The 21,743-nt window shown below is 26.6% G+C and overlaps 1 protein-coding gene across 2 annotated transcripts in view; it reads right to left on the bottom strand.

The window, feature by feature from the left end:
- Positions 1–21,006, bottom strand: part of LOC111687469 (ankyrin repeat and BTB/POZ domain-containing protein 2) — a 33,519-nt gene extending 12,513 nt beyond the window's left edge. Inside the window, exons 1-2 of one of the 2 annotated variants that reach the window (XM_046951202.1) lie at positions 20,948–21,006; positions 3,329–3,938 (exon numbers count right to left, since the gene is read on the bottom strand). In XM_046951202.1, coding sequence (XP_046807158.1) covers positions 3,329–3,912 — 584 coding nt within the window. In that variant the 5' untranslated portion in view covers positions 3,913–3,938; positions 20,948–21,006. Of the gene's footprint in view, positions 1–3,328; positions 3,939–17,502; positions 18,243–20,947 lie in introns of those variants that run through there. The other variant, XM_046951201.1, reaches the window with a different exon arrangement.
- Between the last annotated feature and the right edge of the window lie 737 nt (positions 21,007–21,743).

The following is a 21,743-nucleotide window of genomic DNA, read 5'->3' as shown; positions in this document are numbered from 1 at the left end:
CACCACAGACTAGGCTATAGACTAGACTATATACTAGACTATAAACTAGACTATAGACTACACTATAGACTAGGCTATAGACTAGACTAGAGACTAGACTATAAACTAGACTAAAGACTGGACTACAGACTAGTGTATAGACTAGACTATAGACATGCTAGAACTTTAACCTATCTTATTTTAAAAATGAGCGCCTGATAGTGTCCTATCTGTATTTCCTCGGATTTGATGTAGTATTCATCCTTCTATCATCCTAACCTATTTTCAAAATATACAACACATGTTTTTGGACCTCCTTTATAAAATTGTATATATTTTTTTTTTAAATTTTATTACTTTAGAAAGTGAAGACCTTCATGCAGTTAATAAAGGGTTAAGAGTTATTAATATATAAATTAAATCTACGTTCGCATATATATAATTATTATAATAGCCAATTATATATTTTATGATAAATTATAAAAAAACTACTGGTTATCAAAGATAGTTGACATTTTTGAAATGAAACTTTTTTAACCATAACATTTTTTTATTTTTGATAATTAACAAAAAATTAGATATCCATAATACATACATAAAAAAACATATATATGTGAAAGTAATTTATACAAGTTCTTGAAAATAATTTAAGACAGCAAAATTGAATTTTGATCACAACAAACAATATTTAGGATTGAAAAAGTTGCAACTAAAATTTTAAATTAAAACTTTTTTAACGAAAATTCAAAAGCAAATAAAATAATTTCCATATGGATCAAGATTATTGGCAAACATTTTTGAAATATTTTTATTAAATGAACCAAACTGCAATTCTAGTTAATTTGCATATTTTTGTAAACCAAGTCTTATAATTTTAAAAAAATAAATATTTTCATGTATATTATTTGTAGTTTAATACTTTTTCATGTTAAAAAAAAACAAAAAATTTGTCACACTTTAAGGGTAAGAGGAGGCGTTATTACATTTTGTAAGAATATAAACAAGAAGCATAATAATAAACATATATGTAAGTATCTAGTATGCATCGAAATTTGAATTTAAGCCTTAAAAGTGCAGGTGTTGTATAGATATACCACAATCTAAAATAACACACCAACAAATACAACAAAACAATAACACACAAAAAAAAACTTACAAAAAACTTATTGAACAATGAACAATAGCAAAGCTAATCAAAAAGCAATAAATATTTATTTTTTATTTTTTAATTTTTAACCAAAAGCAGCAATTGTTATTAAAGTGTTTGCTCTACATTGAGTTTTCTGTTGAGTTTTTTTTATGTAAAGCACATAAATAAAACCTTAAAATAGAAAAGCCATTAGACAACAATTGTAATTCTACAAATAAATAAATCTATTACATATAGTATTTGTGTGTATAAATTACATATGTTTGAAAATTGTTTGATGTTTGGTTACATAAGATGTAAAGTATGGACATGTAAAGATATATTAGCATAAAAATATATTTTGTTGTGTTTATGAGCGAGTGTTTGCTATATGTAAGTGTAATATAATCTTAAAACAAAAGACTTAAGAAACAAACCTAACAATCTTATGGTCAGTTATGTGTGAATAAATGTACTAGTTTTTTTGTTTGTTTCTATACCTATGACTTTTTCTTAACAATCGTTCTTTTTTAGCATAAATAAATATTTTTTTAATTTTTCACAGTTTGACCTTTAACTGTTACATTTAAGTTTCTCTTTGAGTTGTAGCTATTTTTTTCTCCATCTATACTAAATTTTCAGTCGACCATTTTTCACAATGACACATATTTAAACGTTAGATTTTTGTGTACGTTAAACAAATTATGCTTAACTTAATCATCATACATCATCATGGAAATACTTAAACATACATGTAGTACTATCTGGCATAAGTATAATGTTAAAGACTTGTATCATAATTTTATTTTATTTTTTTATACAAACAACAAAAAACTAAGACTCAAACAATAGTTTTTGCTTAAGTCTAAAAAAAAACACTTGTGCTTATAAAAAATACACTCTCAGCTGCTGAATGTATTCGCATAAATAAACAAACACATTTTTCCATATTTCACTACAGTCATAATATCAATTTTCACATATTTACCTTGACCAAATTGTGTTTTTATTATTGTTGTTGTGCTTTTCAAATAAGAAAAACAACAAAAACTTTTAAGAAAATCTTACCATAAAATTTGTTTAACTGTATGCTATTTATCTTTTTGTGCTACTATTCTAAATTGAAATTGTTTTTTTCTAACATTAACAACAACAACAAATGCTTAAACACACACTTACACACATCAGAAGCATTTGATAACAATGACCAGATATGAAATCATTTTGCTGTGACTTCTGTGTGTTTATAAACTTCTTTTCATTAGATAACCTACAGATAACGCGCCAAATAATAATATTTTCACTTAAAATTTTTATAATTTACCACATGAATGAATTGTTTTCAACTTTTAGAACGTAATGAAATTTAAGAAAGTTTAATAAAAATTTTCGTTAATTATTTTCTTTAGTTATAGTTTAAATGCAAATTCATTATTAGCATGTTCTCAATTTAATGCTCTGTTGGCTACTTTTTTAGCCAACTATCTAATTACATATTATAGTATAAATAAAAGAAAATTTTCTTAGTTATTAAAAAAAAGAAAAAATACATATGCAATTAAGAGACACATCAATTTTTGGTATAATTATAGTTTAATAAAATAAATCATGCTGTTTTATATTTTAGTTTATTTAAGCTTATTAAAATGTCTTTCACTGTGTTTCTTAATTTATGTTTTTACTTAAAAGCAAACATTTAAATAAATTCTTTTTAAAGCTTTGCATTCTTTGAATGGCGTTCAAATTTCAGGTGGCATCCCCAATTAATCTTTACATTTTTATAAATTCGCCCTAAGTTATGCTTTAGTTTTTAAACAATATTAATAAATTTAAACATTTTGATTGTCTATTTTTGAGATTTTTTATAATAATGCAGAGATGTTCATGAATTTATAATAGGGCTGCCAGATTAAACGTGTTATTGTTATTTGAAAATTTTTTGGTTCAAAATCCCCAAATCAGATTTTATGAACTGAACTAGAACTGTACTTGAACTGAACAATAACTAAAACTGAGCTAAAGCTTAACAGGAAGTAACCGTATCCAAGATTATTTAGGAATTCAATTAGGGTTAAACAGCTGCTTCACTTTAAATTTTTGGGTATCACCTTAACTCATTATAATCATATCGAATGTGGGCTGCTAGCCATAGGAATTTTATAGTTCTTTCAATCGACCCCACTGTATGTATATTTATGTAAGATACATATTTTCACTTACCTTCTTGGTTTTGGTCTTACTATCTCATGATTGGCATTTGTTATACATAAAGGACTTAAGGCACCAGCTAAATGCTCTACACCAAGACCAGGATCCCAACTATGACGACCAGGCATATTTGAATTTGGTATGTTGCTTTGATTGTTTGATCGACTACCGGTCACTTGTTGACGTGCAGTACTACCAACACAACCACTACCGCTGTTACTGGAAGAGTTTACATTTGATTTTATAACTGCAATACTATTATTGACAGCTATACTATTGTTGTTGTTAGTATTACTGTTGCTGCTACTATTGCTATTGTTGGTGATTGTGGTTCTTGCGGCAGGTAATGGCACTTGAAGGTTTTTCGAGGGATAATTATTGCTGTTGACCACATTTGTTGTTTGCATGGAATTTGTGGTATGAACTTTGGTTGTTAGGTTATTGTTATTGTTTATACTACTACTGCTACCACTGACGGTGACACTACTACAAGCACTATTGCTATTATTGCTTAATGCTGCAGTTGTGGACGAGACTTTGGCTCTTACCGTGCCCTGTTGTGTAGCAGGGGAACTTAGCGATTGATTGAGCACCATTTAGAAAACAGCATTGATCCATTCAGCTAAAAATAAAACAAGAAATCTAAATTAATTTGAGGTCAAATTAAGTATTGTTAACATAGCTTAATATAAAGCCATAATTTTATTACCATAAGATCTTAAAAATAAAATTAGTTTATTTAACGGTCTTTAACACATTATAATAATAACATACATTTGTATAAACCAACAAATTCAATTTTGAATACAATTTAAATAATTCATTGGCTGTGTTTTCATTCCCCGACAATGTTGAATGAATTAGACTGTCATGGATATTGTTTATATTGTAATTAATGGGCATTCTGGTTTTCTAAAAACAGAATCTTGATAAAAAAGATCTATATTGTGAAAAACAGAAACTCGTTTAAAAAAATCTTTAACAAATATTCGAAAGTGTACATTTAAGTGGTTGTATTGTGGTAGTTAAACAAAAGACTTAAGCAAGCAACTTGTGTTCACACAAAAATATGACGGAATTTCCTTTATGCTGCCATAAACTATACAAATTTATAACAAATTCCTATTTACAATGAAGTTTACAACTTGTAAACGAATGCCGAGTACGCATTATTACTAATATCTAGCAAAAGCAACAAATTAAATGACATTCTACTAATAATTATAGCAGCCACTACTCAAGCAACAAACAGCAGTGACTCAACATAATTAACGCTTTCTGTACAAGCTGCAATGACTTAACACAAGCGAGTTAGTTAAAGACAATCGGAGCTGGCTGCCATTGGACATCCTCCAACGACAAACGTCGACACAATGCATGATCGTCAATTGGCATTTGTTGTTTAAAACCTTATAAAATATGAAACAAAACTTCAACACAAGTTGTCTGGACATATTTGAAAATTGTTCATAAAAAATGCCAACAATAATAATGACAAAAAAATAACAACAGACTTTAAAGCCGACAGAATAGTCATGAGATATTTGAAATATTGTACATTCTACTAGTTAACAGGCATTTATACACAGAAAAAAATACGTTTGGCTTTGGAAACAAAAGACATCAACATAATAAGTTTGCCACAAAAAGTGACATGGTTACACTGAATATAATATAGTTGATTGTTTTTAATAGTATATCTAGCTATATTTTTTCTTTAAGTGTATTAAATCTTTAGAAAAGGTAACATTCTATTTTTTAATTTCATGAGGAAAAAACAAAGCATTGAGAGACAGTTTATTGTATTAACGACATGTTGTAGGCGCCTTAAATTACAACACATCACAACGCATCGCATAGCAATAGTATACTTACTTACCTATGTATGTTGCAATGTTCTTGATTGTTCAAGTTGCAAAACATAAGTAGAATAGAAAATATTTTAAATTGACCACATTTGTAGGCCTTGCATTTTTAGGAAAAAAAAAAAAAAAAAAACAAAACCTAATGTGTGTGACTATTTACTGCAGCGTTGTAAAAATTAACTAAGAAATTAAAGATGATTTGAATTTTCAATTTTATTGCCAAAATCCATAAAAAATCTTTTTTGTAATTATTGTCTTATTTTCATCCTGTAGCTGTACACACAGTTTATGACGCTTACTATAAATTATAGCTGAAAGCTTTTAGAAGCATTAACAGGAAGTTAAGCAGGAATTTAAAAGGCGTTGTTTGTCAGTCAAAAATATATTTTATTGCCACAACTTAGTCACAATATATGCTGCTGCATATTAAAGTAAAACCAAACTATGATTTATAGCAGCAAGTAAATTTTCCCGTCTAACTCTATTTATTTATTTCCTCCTCTTTTTATAAAGTATACAAAAAACGCACTCACACATTTACTTGCAACATAAATCATCATAGAAAAAATGTAAAACGAGTAGCTGGTATTTATCACAACACTTTTTTCAGAACAATTTTCTTTTAAAGCCCGAGTAAATTGTGATGAGTTTTCTTTGGAACAAAAAAAAAAGACATTTAATTCAATTACTTTAATATCGTGAGAGGTATTTTAAACTGACCAGCCAACCAACCAACTATCAGTAGCACAATTAATGAATATATTCGATCTGTTAAAACAGCAGGAGGTAACTATCAAGATTTTAAGTTAGTGACTCATGGTTCTTTTAGTTTATAAATTATATAACAATGTATTTTATGAAATCGTTGGAACAGGTAACATGAAAGTATTTAAAGAATGATATACTCAGACACACGCATATAGGCGTTTCTAAAGACTAATTTAGGCCAAAAATTTTAAATTAATTCTTTTTAAACAACAAGTTTTTATGGTTTTAGAAAAGCGTTTTTAAACATAAAAAGCTTTTGTGAATATTATAGAATAGTAATATATTTTATAGCGTAGAATCTTTAAATAAGAAATTTTAAAAATTATATTTTTGGTAAAAAAGCTTTCATCGATACAAGCTATTTTATTTAAAAAAACCTTTTTAAATCTGTTTATTTGGACTAAGCTTTTGATGGAAAAACATATTAATATAAAAAATTTTTTAAAAGTTGTTTTTTAAAGAAACAATATTTAAAAAAATCTTTTTTCTAAGACAGCTTTCATTTTGAATAAAAGCTTATAATTTATGTATGTATTGTTTGTTTCAGGAAAAGCTTTTTTAAACTTTTATAGAAAGAAGCTACCCTCGAAAAACTTTTTTTTACCACCGTCGCATGAAAATATGTATAAATTTTAATAATTTTCAACATTTTATACCTTTATATGTGTTTGCACCCACAAATTACATTAATGAGAGATTAGAAAAAAGTTAGATCATAAATATTACCACCTGTTGTTGTATGATTTCATTAGAAATTCAAGTTTATTTGATTACACGTTCTTTTTTGTTCTTATTTTTTTCTGTATTTCGATTTACCAGTTCCACTTAAAGAACATTATGTTGTTTTTCCAACTTTTATACATTTAACAAACAAATGACATCAACATGTAAGTTAAGCTGAACTATTAAAATGCAATTAATCTTTTTACACCATTAGACTTGATTTGAGAGCTAAGCCGGGCTGAGTTGAATTGAATTGATTTGAGCTGAGTAGTGGAGTTAATGCAATAAGATTGTTGTCTTTTTGTAAACAAACACGGCCATAATTTCATGTTGTTTGACACTTAATCACTTACTAGTTGCATACATCAGATAGACAGACAGACGGTCGAAATGGCCGATAGTTAGCTAGCTGCATTTCAAGTTGCGAATAAATAATTAGAAACAAAAAACTGATGTTTGTGATTAGGTATGCAAACATGTACACTACGATAACGATTACTAAATATATTCAAAGAAAAATTATATATCTAATGGTTATTTGTCATTTAATATTAGTTTTGTATTAATAAATTCTATCTTAAGAACATTTATAACAAAACTGCACAAAAATATTGCTTTAGTTTTTTATTATTATTCTACATACACATGCAGAAGGTTGCCCAAAACAGAATGAGGGTCTCTTAATTACATGCTGCACTAAAAAACTTAAAACGAAAAAAAAAATAAAAACATATTTATGTTTTAAAGAAAAACAACAACAAAAACACTAAAATCTTAAGAGCCCAAAAGCAGTGGCAAAAAATTTCAGTAACAAACAAAATGAGTTGCCCAAAAAAACAAAAGACTTAAGAAACATGCTTGATTATTTGCAGCTGTTTTTTTTTGGCAGCGACAAAAAACAAAACTCCAATTATTTGGTGAGAAATTTGTGTCCAGTTTTTTCCTGTAATGGATAAAATACGACAACAACAACTACTATAAACAATGACCGGTTGTTAACATATAAAAATGTGTAAAAAAAACTACAAATTCTTAAAATATTTTATAATTTCTTTGACTCCATTTTGTTTACTGCTACACCAGCCAAAGCAAGACATAACACAGCTTTAAACATAAACATTTACATACATAAATATCGTGTTTTTTAGTTTTTGTTTTAATCAAATATTAAATTAACATAAAAGGTATAAGTATAAGTTAAAACCAAAAAAATTGATAAATGAACAAAAACAAAACATTTTACTAGGACTTTTAAATATTTAAACCTGGTCCACAGCTCAACAAAAAAAAAACAAACAACTGGTTGTTGAACATCTCACCTCTGGGGCTAAAGACTACCATGATAATAAAATTCAAGTATAAATATATTTTAGTAGATCTTCATGAACGTACGTCTGTACATACACATGTTTTGTTTAAGGAACACATCACTGAAGAATTTATGCTGTGGGGCATTTGATTCTAAACATGGCAAATTTTTAAAGTTTGCTCTTTTTTGTGTTAAATAACAAACATACGGTCAAGGAAGGTAAAAAGAGATGAAACGCTATAATAATAGAAATAATTATGATCTAAAGTTATAAGTCTTAAGTTTATGAGGGTTTGTTGTATTGGTGGTAAATTTCAGCAAAAAATATTGTATTACCATTATAATGTTACCATTTGATTAATGGTAGTTTGTTTAAAATTAAATAATGTAAAACCAATTTGTAACGTTTTGATTTACACATGTTTGTTTTAGCTGAAAAACAAATTATTTTATTATACTTTTCAAATGAATAGCGTAAAAATGTTTTCATTTTAAAATGAATTAAATGATAAAAATCGCCAAGTTTAAAAGCAGCTGAGATTCAAATTAAAATTTAATTTAACTAAAAGTTTATTTTGGTCTATACTATAGTCTACAGTCGAGTCTTGAGTCTTGTCTATAGCCTAGTTTATGGTATATTCTATAGCTTATGCTATAGTCTATTCTATAATCTATTTTTTAGTATAGTCATTAGTCTATAATTTAGTTTATAGTCTAGTCCGTAGACCAGTCAATAGTATCATCTATAGTCTAGTCTATATACTAGTCTACAGTATAGTTTAGACTATAGTTAGTCTATAGTCTAGTCTATAGTCTAGTATATAGTCTAGTCTATAGTCTAATATATAGTCTTGTCTATAGTCTAGTCTATAGTCTAGTCTATAGTCTAGTCTATAGTCTAGTATATAGTCTAGTCTATAGTCTAGTCTATAGTCTAGTCTATAGTCTAGTCTATAGTCTAGTCTATAGTCTAGTCTATAGTCTAGTCTATAGTCTAGTCTATAGTCTAGTCTAGTCTATAGTCTAGTCTATAGTGTATTCTTTATTCTAGTCTATAGTCATATATATATAGTCAAGTCTATTGTATAGTATTGAAAGTTAATGTTATGTGTAAACGTTTTTCATTAAAAAATCGCTGTTAAAAGCTTAATAAATTTCCTTTCACTTATTGCACTATTAAAGTATGTAATAACAAATATTTTATCCTTAAAACTTTAAGGCGGATAAAAAGAATAATTCTCACTTTTCCAGCTGTGCCAAAATAATAAAAATTTTACCAAAAAAAAAAAAACAACTTAAAAATATAAGACAACAGGTGATATTAAAAAAAAAAACGTAAAAACACAAAAAAGAGTCAAAGATTATAAATAAAAATTGGTATTCTAAATATTTTCATAAGATTTGTTTTTTATTCACGTTGGCTATCAGTTCAAATACAGCTGGTATCCTAAAGGAATATTTATATATATTTTAATACCTTGGATTTCACAGTAGGTATTTGTATAGTGTTTAATATATATGTACATATATTATAAACAGTTATTTTTTTATGGGTTATAAGGTGTTCAGCTAAAGGCCTATAAATTTGCAAGTCGGCGTGTTAAAAACACCGTTCATTTTTTTCCAATAAATAATTATATTTTTACTCATTTCTATGCTAGAAAAGTTTAGAATTTAAAAATGTTTTTTTTTTTAAATAAAAAGTAATCTTAACTTTACAATTTTTAAGATTTTGTTATTGTTTTGTAAATTTAAATACATAGTAAATTTTTCACTAAGAGCTTAATTAGCTGGTTTTGCTGTTAAAATTGGTAAATATTAAACTTTTTGTTTTGATTTTCTATGAAAATATTAAATCATTAGCATAAGCAATATCATATACAAAATCAATGAGCAATTAATCATCATTAATATATATGTACTGAAAAAAACTTTAGAATAAAACAAGTTTAGAAAACATGTTAGAAATGTGAGATTAAAGTGATGATTGAAAACTTAGCCTACTAAGCAGAGAGACACACCAACTAATACAAATAAAATTTATAAATGAAATACATTTTTATGGCTAGGTAATCATTATAAGGCGATAACTTTAGCATCTGGTTTTATTAATATTCTTTGTCTTTTGTATTAAAATTCTTTGATATATGATTATTCTTCAAAAACTGAGAATTCTTTTTATTATGTTCATAAAGAAATGAATTTGAAATTTGAGATTTTTTGGATTTTTAAATTAGAATTTTCTAAAGCCTCTTAAGAAGCTTAATTAGTTGAGATTGAGAAATGGACTAAACACACGCTATAATTTTAATGGACTTTTAAAAAAATAATTGTCAATTAATCTTATTTATATTCGAAATTAATGTATTTGAAGTAGTTACGTTTAAGTATGTCAAAGTTTGAAGAATTATTCATAATTTCTGTTAAAGTCCTAAGTTAAAAAATTACAATTGCGTTTGCACTTTTTCAACAAGATACTCGCAGGTTGAAGAATTACCATTTTTTTAACTTGAAGAAATGAAGAGGTAGACATATGTTCAACACTTTTCAAAATTATGGCAAGTTTTTAGATGTATAACAGCAGCATGACAAATGAATCATTTTGCCTCATCTCGTGATGCATAAAATTTGTGAGCGGTGATATATTAATATTGATATAATAATTAAATTGGGTAGAAATGTACAAACAAATTAACAATAATTTAAATTTTATATTTATAACAGTTGGTTATGAATTTAACCTATAAAAGCAACAATAGGAAACTTAGTCAGGACTTTTCAATTTGGAATATTTGCGTGACTACAAAAAATGGGTTAAAACATTGATCTTTCGATTACAGTCAATCTTATCCAGAATGCGGACTATAGATTAGACTATAGACTAGACTACAGACTAAACTATAGAATAGACTATATAAACTATAGAATAGACTATAGACTAGACTATAGACTAGACTATAGACTAGACTATAGACTAGACGATAGACTAGACTATAGAATAGACTATAGACTAGACTATATACTAGACGATAGTCTAGACTATAGACTAGACTATAGACTAGACTATAGACTGGACTATAGACTGGACTATAGACTAGACTACAGACTAGACTTTAGACTAGACTATAGATTAGACTATAGACTAGACTATAGACTAGACTATAGACTAAACTATAGACTAAACTATAGACTAGACTATAGACTAGACTATAGACTAGACTATAGACTATACACTAGACTATACTATAGACTAAACTTTACACAGCTGTAGACTAGACTATAGTCAAATGGAAAATAGACATCACTTTATACACATCAACAAAATTTTAAATTTCATTAAATTAAAACATTAACTCATTAACGTAGAGTCGAAAGCGGTTAATTGGTTTTTGCTAAAAACTAATTAACTGAAATAAAATTTTGTTTACAGTAGCAAATTTTTGTTAAATTAATACATTCATAAGCACATAAATAAATTTGCTGAAAATATTTTAAATTTATTTTGCACAAATGCTGGAATGCAATGAAAAGAAACTTTAAAGCAAAAACTTGGATTTACTGTCTTATGTCGTTATAACTAGTAGCGTGAACATAAAACCACAATGTAATGTTATGTATGCAATTTATAAAAATAAAGCAAAATTCCAAAGTTTTGAAATTATTTTAACTATTTTATTTCATTTTAATGCAGTTCTTGTGGTTGCTGCTGTCACCATAATATTACAATATTCGCATGATTAAATGTTAATCGTAGCCATAAATGCAAACATGTCATTAAAAAGTTAAACAGCATTTTTATTTCTTATTGAGTAAACAATTTATTAAGCGTAGTATGTTTTAAATATATTAAATTGATATTTATTTAAGTATTTGCAAACATGTACATAAAATCGTGGGTGCCCTAGAACCAGACTTAATTGGTTTATTTAAGAAAAAATTAAATGAATTTAGTTGAAATTGTTTAGTAATGTTAAATAATTAAAGTGTGTACACGGTAGCATGTTACAAAATGATTTATTTAAGTAAATTATCAATGTTTATTAAAGCTAACAAAAGACTTAAGACACGAACCTAATGAAACGGATATCTGATAAGAAAACTTTCGCTTAAAATTTTTTGCTATAATTTTAAAAACATTTGAAACCTGTACAAGATTATGTTCAAATCCATTAAAGAAATTTTAAAGCCCACTTAATAAAAATTTGTTGATATTCTTACATTTATCATAATTAACTCTAACTGAGTATATAAAACATTATGATTTCACCACATGTGGCCCGCCTTTTAATATGTTTTGCTATAAGGTTTTTCGTAATACATTTTACAGCAAAACAATTAAATATAATCGATTTTAAAACCTAATAAAAAAAATACCACTAAAAATCTAAAAAGGTTTTTTAGATTAATTGTATGTTTTCTTGTTGTCTTTTATGAATCTTTTTTTTATTAAGCTCATTAATAGAGCTCATGACACGAAAGACACTTGGACACCCCAAGGGTTAGTTTAGTTATTTATCTAGACAGTTAATTTAAATTTGTATTTCTCATTAATTTACCAATGTATTCATCCAGAAGACGGAATCTATGTTTGATGTTTATTATTTTATACAGAAAATTTGACATATTAGTATATATTTAGCAAACTCAAACATATAGAAACAAAACATTATTGTGATATTATTTTACATCATGTAATCAATACCGAGCGCAAACAACAAATCTCCATGAATTTATCTTTAACACAAAATAACATAAAAAATACACATTCACTTTTTTTAGTGGTGTTTGTTGGTTTTTTTTTATTTCTAATTCAATTTAAGTAAAATCCAAGTAAAGTTTAAAAACTGTAAAATTGTTAATAAATTAAATATGGCTGCTTGAATGACAGCTTAAATAAACATAAACCTCAAACTCGTAAGCTTAAATTTCTTATTGTCTGTGTGTCTGTCTGTTTGTTTGGCTTGGCTGGCAGTTTGTTTACACATGTATGCAGGTAATCATGCATGATATTGAAAATAAATAATATGGAAAATTGATTAAATTTTTTTTTAAGAAAAAGAGAGATAATTTAAAAAATAAAACTACTGTTATTTTTTCTTAACACGAAATATAGATTTCTGATTTCTTTGTTACAAAATGTGAATTATTTAGCCATGTAACTTTGAATAATATAAGATCTGTTTTGTATATATTTTTTAACTTATCAGACACTTTTCCATTTTATGAACCGCTTGTAAATCAAAAGACTTAAGACAAAAACTTTAAAAAAAAATTAAATAAATTAAATTTTGTACTTTTTCTTTTAAAAAGTACTTTTATTTTCAAGATAAATTGTTAGTTGTTAAAAACTTATTAAATGTTTTCTGAAATTAACGACAAGAAGTCTTTAAATAATTCGTTATTTTCATAGTCATAAAATGGGTCGCTGATCTGCAAGTATTCGAATTTGAGGAGAAAAGAACTAGACAAGAAAACCTATATCTAAAATAAGACAATCAAATAAATTAAATAATTAGAACAAGACATGAAAGGGTAATTTAACGTTTTAGGAAGTTGGAACAAAAACAGTGACTCTTGTTCAAATTATTCACGTAAAACACATTAATGTTACAACCTTAAGAACATAAAAATCATTAGTTTCTAAAATATATTTTATATTAAGCACAGTTGTTTTAAATTATTTTGTTTTTTTTACAAAGACAACCGAAACTTTAAAATGTATGTTTATAGCGTTCTTTGTGCCATAAATTTAAATTGAATGTATAATAAAAAAATGTAAACTACTAATAAAATACTTCTGAGTTTTTGCAAGAATTTTTGCATGTACCTTTTTTTAAATTAAAATGTCACTATTAATATATTTTTACGGTATATTCTGCAATGTATTGTTTTTTACGATTATTGTCTTAACATCTCGACTCTGATGTTTAATGTTTAGCATTTGATTTTTATATATGACAATTTTTCACAAACGGGTTTATTACCTTAAGTACTTAAGTAAGACTTAAAAAAAACTATTTAAAGTTGTTGAGTCAACTGAATTGACTTGAGAATCATTGAGCTTTCAAAATTATTTTCGATGAAACAAAAACATAGAAAATCATGATACCATCACTTATTTGAGTTTAAAAGATGTTTTAAAAGAAAAAGTATTTTGCTTATTTTTATATGGAATTATACATGTAAAGCCATGTGCAACCCAACAAAGTATTTTTCTGAAGTTTAAATCATATATTATTATACAAAGAAATTCAGTTGTTGTCTATCAAATTAGAAAGTAAGTCGCACTTGTGTTATTTGAGTTTTGCAAGTCTCTAAGCATCAAATTCAATATTAACCATTTAATTTAAGGGAAAAAGTTTTTAAGCAATAAAATTACAAAGCTATTACACACAGCTTAGTAAATACTTTTAGAAAGTTATGACTTAAATATTATCAAAATTGTTTGCTGGGTTATGCCTCGCAGTAAAGTAGTGTGTCTAAGTGTAACTACAGATATAAAATTTTGTTGTTTTTTTGTTTATATTTGTCGTTCCATACAATGTAACAATGTCTGCAATCTTCAATCAAAGAATTTTTTTTGGCTGTCATTTTTTATTTCCTCCACTTTATCTTTATCGAAAATAAACATATAAATACATTACTATATACATACAAACAAATATGCCCATATAGACATACATATGTACATATATGTGCCATAAATGCACATACCTACATATCTGTCACTTTTGTGTAAAATAATTTTGCTGGGGGTTTTTTACAAGATACAACAAACATACTTGCCAACATATAAATACAAAATCAAATCAACCAGTATCAATTTAAATCTACTAGTATGTTTTGTATGTATATTTCCCACTCTACATCTCTGCAAGTATTACCCTTCTTGCTAACAAATTTTTCCATTTTCTTAAAACTCTTCTCCATTCTGTGAAGTTTTGTTGCCTTATTGATCAATTAATGTTTCATTTTAGTATAAGTATTGTGTTTATGGTAGTATAAGTAGTTTTTGCTGTTGTAATTCTTATCATTTGGAAATTTCATTTCTTTTAATTGTTTTACACATATGAACGAGCAAAAGCTTAAATTAAAAAAAAAGACAATATTGAATACAAGGCAGAAGAAGAAGCCTGAACAGAGAAAGTGTTTAGTTTAGTTGGTTGCAGCTTTTATGCTCGTGTATGATTTTGTAGCTGTTCATTGAAATTTTTGGAAACGTCTGTCTGCCGGCATGCCTGTTTGGCTGGTCAGTTTGTCTTCCCGGCCATTTGACTTTTTGGTTATAAAAGAAGAAAAAAAATTGGGTCAGTGTTGTCATGAAATATGTGCAGGCCTTTATTGTTTATGTTTAGCAGACGCCCATTGACATTTAAATCATTATTCATAATATAGCAGCAACAAAAAACAACAACAGTGACCGCAACAGCAGCAATGACAATCAAAAACCTTAAATTATTTTTAGTTTTCTTAAATGCTTTTCACAAAATTTGAAGGACTTAAATGAAATGGAATTTTTTTTAAACGGTATTTTGTCTTAACATATCAGATGACGTGATATATGTACATATACTTTTGTGTATAAATCTGTTACTTTTATTATCAGTTTATTAATTATAATTCTCAAAATATTAATGTGTGGGTGTAAATTAGTTTATTAGGTTAAAATCTAAATTTTATGTAAATATTCCACAAGTGTTTAATTAGTTTGATTTAAAAGATTAATAATAATAATAAAAAACTGACCTGTAGGCAGATCTGTAAATTTTTCTATAAAATTCATAATTTTATAAAGTGTTGATTTCTTTTTATGGCATTTTTTATTTAATATAATAAACAAACAAAATTTTATTCAAAACTATACTCATTTAATTTGTTTTTGTTAATAGTAGAGTTTGTGTCTTAAGTCTTTTGTTTGCTTAGGAATTTAACGAAATTTATTTCAATTCTTTAGCACTTATAGAGTGAAACTTTTTATGTAAAAAAAACACCAGTTGGTGTTGTTCTGATAACATTGTTTTGTTATCAACCTAAAATTGAAATTTTTTAATAAAAATTTCATGTTGTGTGTGATTTTTTATTAATAATTTATGTGTTAAAAATTCAAAACATTGAATATTAACTTTATTTATTTTGTTGTCATAGATTTAACCATTTTTAACTTTATAGTCAACCCCCTTTTAGGCATGAACATGCAAGAATATTTTCAATCAATATTGAATATTCATTAAGCTTTTTTGTTACTGCTGTAGTTGTTGTTGTTGTTTGCTAGAAACAAAACATGCAGACATAACCGAACGTACATATTTGAAAGTAAAAGAGGAAAAAATAAAAAGAACTATATGTAGTTGGTTGGCTTTAAAAACGTAACAAAATATTCATTTCTTGTGTATAATTAGTAGGGTTTTCTCACAATAAGTTAGGGTTCTTAAATTCTAATAAAATGTGAGGGGAAAATAAACTTTCACGTATAGTATATGCCATTGTCATTGGAACTCAAGTAAAGCTTTATAATCGTCGAAATTATGTTCCCACTATCGCTCTTCAATCTTAGACAGTACGAAGTATAAATTAAGTTTCAAACATGGGTATATGTATAGTCGAATTTGAGCTTCAAATAAAGATTAATATGTAGGTAAAATAAAACTTTAATCATAGAATAGTATGCATTTGAACTTGACCTTCAATACTTGATCTTAATGCAATCGTACTCTAGACTTAAATAAAGCTCTATATATAGCAGAAATGATGCTTTAATAATATATGAAAATTATGTTTTCATCGTCAAAGTGAAACTTCAACTGTAAGTAAATAATATTGACTATTGTCCTTGCCATATGCAGCCAAATTGGAGGCTTAATGATAAATCTGTATTTGGTTTAAGTTAACCATCGTTAATTGAACTATTGCTAAGTGAGAATAGTTCCGAGAAAAAAACTTTTAAAAATGTGTTTTCCTTTATAAAACCTGTATACATATTCCAATGAAACTCCTTAGCTGTAAACCCTACACACAAAAAAAATTGTAAATAAGTTTGTGTGGTGTCATAGATAATAAGACAAAGAAGCTTTAGTGTGAACACGATTTCATGCTTTGATTTTGAACAGGTTATAAACAGTAAAGAATTTTCGATTTTATTCATTTACATACACTCACACTCCAACAATTCTAAGGCAAAAATAGACAAAAAAAAACTATAATTTAAAAAGCAAATAAATTTCAATAAGGCAAAAATTAAGGTCAATAAATTAATGAACAAAACCTTAATAAAAATCATATTGATCTTAACAATCATTAGTAGTTTTTCTGTTTCTTAATAGAGGAGTGTTTCTTTTTACCAGAAATATGTTAAAACTAGATGCATAATATAGATAATAAAAAACAAACATTTATAATCCCCCACAATGATACACACATAAGTGGACAATTGTTATGATTTATTATGATTTTTTTAATAAACATTTTTGTTCATAAAATGGGAGGGTCCATAGAATAAATGTCCATAAAAATAATTAACTTACCTTTTAATAAAAGTAATTGTTAAATAAAATTTCCAAGTATTGGAAAATTTGTTTTTTTAGATAATCCACAGGTATTTATGTATATGTATCAGTATATATTATGCTTGCTTGGTTTGCTTATTAACAATAATTCTCTTTTAAGTTTTTTTTGTTTAAATAACAATTGTGGAGTATTTTTTGGTTTAACCAAACACTACTTGCAACCATGTACTTGTTAATGCCAAAAAATACAAATTACTGGTTTTTGTAAAGTAAAAAACTACCAAAACTAGATTTCACTATTAACACTACTAGTATTGTGAGCAGCAACTAATTTAAAAAAATATATATTTTTTTAAATATTTTTTGGGATAAGTAATTGTTGGTTTGGCTTTAAATATTTTATTAATTTAAACTTTCGCTTTATTTTGCAAAACACAAAAAATGTTTAAAATTTTTAAAAATATTTTGCACAGTAAATAGATATGCACTTTTTCTACAGCGACTAAATTTAGTGCTTCATCGTTTAATTTTTGTTGGGCTTTTCAAACTTTTTTGTATTTTTATTTTTTTTGTTGTTGTTTTTGTTTTCTTTGTTTTTCACCTCTATTATAACTAAGTTAACACGCGTGCGCGCAGTTCACTACAGAATGGTTCTTCTCTTTAAGAGTTCAAATCGTAACTGTGGTTGCGACTAGTTGTCCAACAGCTTCAACCAAACAACCAACAAACAAACCACTGGAGCAGCCAGCAAGCAGCAATAAGAGCTGATTTTATTCGAAAAATTTTTGTACAAGAAGTACGTACTAGTGCCTGCCTGGTTTTCTGATTTTATTATTATGTATTTTAAAGTATGTGTGTTGTTTAGTTTGGTCTGTTTTCAATTTTGTGTGTTTTTTTTTTGGCATTTGGTTGTTATTCGATAGTGGCAATAAAGTCTGAGTTGTTTGATTATGAAAATTGAGTGGAATTTGTGCAAGTGTGTGAGTGATTACTTTTTTTTCGTTTGTTTGTGATTGCAAAGGAAACCTGTTACACAAGCTTTAGAAGCACTCATTACAAGTTTGTAAGTTCAGGCGTTTTAAAGAGACTATTCTTTTTTGCGGGAAAAGGATTTTTTTGTTATAAGGAATTTTTTACTATTTAATCTGAAGAATATAGTTCAATTCCTGGCAAAAATAGTGTGATTTTTTAAAATACTTTTTAATGTAAAGTTTTATTAATTAATGGTATAAATTAGTTTTTTATATAAAAAATTCTCACTAGACACCTCAAATAAAATAATCCTTTAAAAAACGGATTATTGCAATAATAATATTATTAAAAATCAAAAGACCTAAGACACAAGCATCTCATAAACCCATAGTAAAAAAGAAATATAGATTATAACCATATTAGTTTAAGTCAGTAGTTCTCTTTTAAAGATTTTTAATATTGAAGATTATACTCCTTCAAAAACTTTGTAAAAGAAAAATTTTTAAGGAAAAAATCCCAATACATACACACAAAACCATAAAAAACAACTAAAGCCAAAAAAAATAAAAAACTAAGATTTTTACAAATTACAATATAAACCTTCTTGCAATAAATGCTTATAAGAAGTTTAGAATTAACAATGACTGCAATGCTTTTTTATTGCTTATGTTGTTGTAGTTGTTTCTTTACAACACACATTCCTTAAAGATTTTCCTGGCATCATCAATATCTAGTTTTAAAAATTCACTCATTGCATACAGAGTTGTTTTGGAAAACAACTCAAACTTTTCAAGAAATTCCCTTTTTAAAAAATTAGTTTTTATTGTTGTTTTCTTTTGGCCAAATGAAGGAAACGAAGACAATAACACGGCTCTGAAATGAAGAGACCACAGAAACAGGAGAAGGAGGCAGCAGCAACAATAACAACTAAATACTAAAAATAATAAATCTTGTTATGAAGAGAGGGTTTTCAAGTTTGGCACACGCGACATGTCACTTAAATATGCCATTTGGGTTTTATTATTGTTGTTTTACTTTTAATATTTCTTGGCAAAAAAAAAAAACAAAATCATTTACAAACACTCTTACACTCACACAGTTATACATGCACATAATTTTAAGCTTCTGTTATTATTTGTTAATGTTGAACATTGTTGTTTTTGACTGGTTGCCTGTTTGGCTTTTTGTTACTTTTGAGAAATGACTTTTGTTGTTGTTCTTGTTGCTGTAGTTGCAGTTGTTTATTGCAACAAATAGTAGGAAAAAAACTTTTAAGTCTTTACCAGAAAATGTTTCTTTTTGTTAATGTGCTTGTTGTTGCTGTTGTCATCATGGTTGTTGTTGTTGTTATTGTGGTTTGGTATGCAATTTTGTGAGCTACCGAATTTTTCTGTTTGTTTACTTGTTTATTTAGACTTAAGGAATTTTTATTGTTTTTTATAGTTTATGGAAGGAAAACTAGTCAAGTACATAGAAGTAAATGAACACATACACGGAGTATCTATCTAAGTATCTATGTTTGTGGGTATATAGACATGTAAGTTATTTGTGTTGTAAGTTTGTTTCGTACCTTAGGAATACTAAAAGGTAAACACTTAGTAGATGTATGGTGTTAAAAGCTGTTTAAACCACTACTTTTTTTGTTAAAATCTGCCCACTTTACTTCTTTGAAAGGAACCCACTCCACTGCAGTATTTCTGTTTTCAGATTTTGTATCTTTATTTTTCCTAAGTTCAATGGCCTTTACATACATAAAACTGTGGTTACAAAAAAATAAATTTCTGAAAAGGAAAAGCTTTTTAATAACCATAGTTGAGCAAGGTTTAAATACTTACATACATACGTATATGTATAACAGATACTGAGATATGTATAAACAAAATATGTACATAAAACATTACATAAGTATGTATATACGTTAATATGTACATAGTAAGTGTTGACATTCCCCAATTCTTTTAGAACTTTTAAAGGATGGAAGTTGTATCGAAAGTATCTTACAAAAAAATTGCATCTAACTGTAGATAACAGCTAAAGTCAAAATGTTCGCGGTTGAATTGTTTTATAAAACTTGTAGAATCTAAAAATTCGTAAATCCCGTCCACTCACTTCACTTCATTTTTCATATAAATTGTTTAGTATAAACATTTCATGAATCTATGAACTGTATTCAGGAGACATATAAACACTTTTATAATGAAACTGTGCTATAATTTTAATAACATATGAATTGATCAAGTATTCACACTAAACGGTACTATAGTATATGGACTGACATTTTGTTTAGGCTCGCTTTAATTCTAGACATTTGAGATTATTAAATAATGTACGAGCAAATCTTATTCCTAAGATGTATTTAGTAATAACCTAATATACATACTATATGCAAATGGACATAGCTGGATACTTTTAGAAAATAATTATATTAAATAAATTTATAATAAATACATAAATAACTAGAAAATATGTACTATATCTAAAATTTACTTACATTATATATTATATTTTACAGCTTTAAGCATATTTCATTTAATATTTTTATTTATTTATTACATATTTTTTTATTTTTTTTTTAATATAATAAATTTTTTAGCTCTTTTTTCGATATTTTTATTAATTACATTTATTTTATATATATTTTTTTAATTTATTTGATAATTAGCTTTTCTTTTTATTGATCACTTAAAAACTTCATTTTATTTTCATATTTACATTTTATGACATTTCTCACTCTCATTTCATTACTCTCTGTGCTTGAATTGCAACAACAAAAACGCGCCACATTTAAGAACGACCAAGCAAAAAGGAACTAACAATTAACAAAACACACACTATATTGTATGAATTTTTGCACTAACTTCAAACACTTTTTTCATCAACTTACATAGACTTTTTTGACGAAATTTTTATATAGAAATATTAAGAAACATTTAATTAACAAACTTATGCAAAAAATTTTTAACTTTCTTCACTATTTCCAACCGAAATGTTAAATTAATAACAACACAAACCCCGGAAGCAACAGGACGCTATGAAAATTTCTATAAAACTAAAAGAGAAATGCAAGTGCCGTTACTGTTGTTGTTGTTTTTAGTAAAGCTCTAATGTGTGTGCGTGAGTGATGGGTGTTGGTAAGAGTGTTGCCAATATGTGGGTAAGTGTTTAAAACGGGGGATAATTTTAAATTTGCTATGTAATTAAGGGATAATGAAGTTTTGGGGTAATTATTAAGTAAATTTATTAAAAAATGTATTTTTATTGCAGAAAATATATAAAATATATAAATA

The sequence above is a fragment of the Lucilia cuprina genome, chromosome 5 (assembly GCF_022045245.1).
Source record: "Lucilia cuprina isolate Lc7/37 chromosome 5, ASM2204524v1, whole genome shotgun sequence".
Lineage (NCBI taxonomy): Eukaryota > Metazoa > Arthropoda > Insecta > Diptera > Calliphoridae > Lucilia > Lucilia cuprina.
The sequence above is the reverse complement of the archived record's forward strand: the minus strand, read 5'-3'. Positions and strand labels throughout refer to the sequence as shown.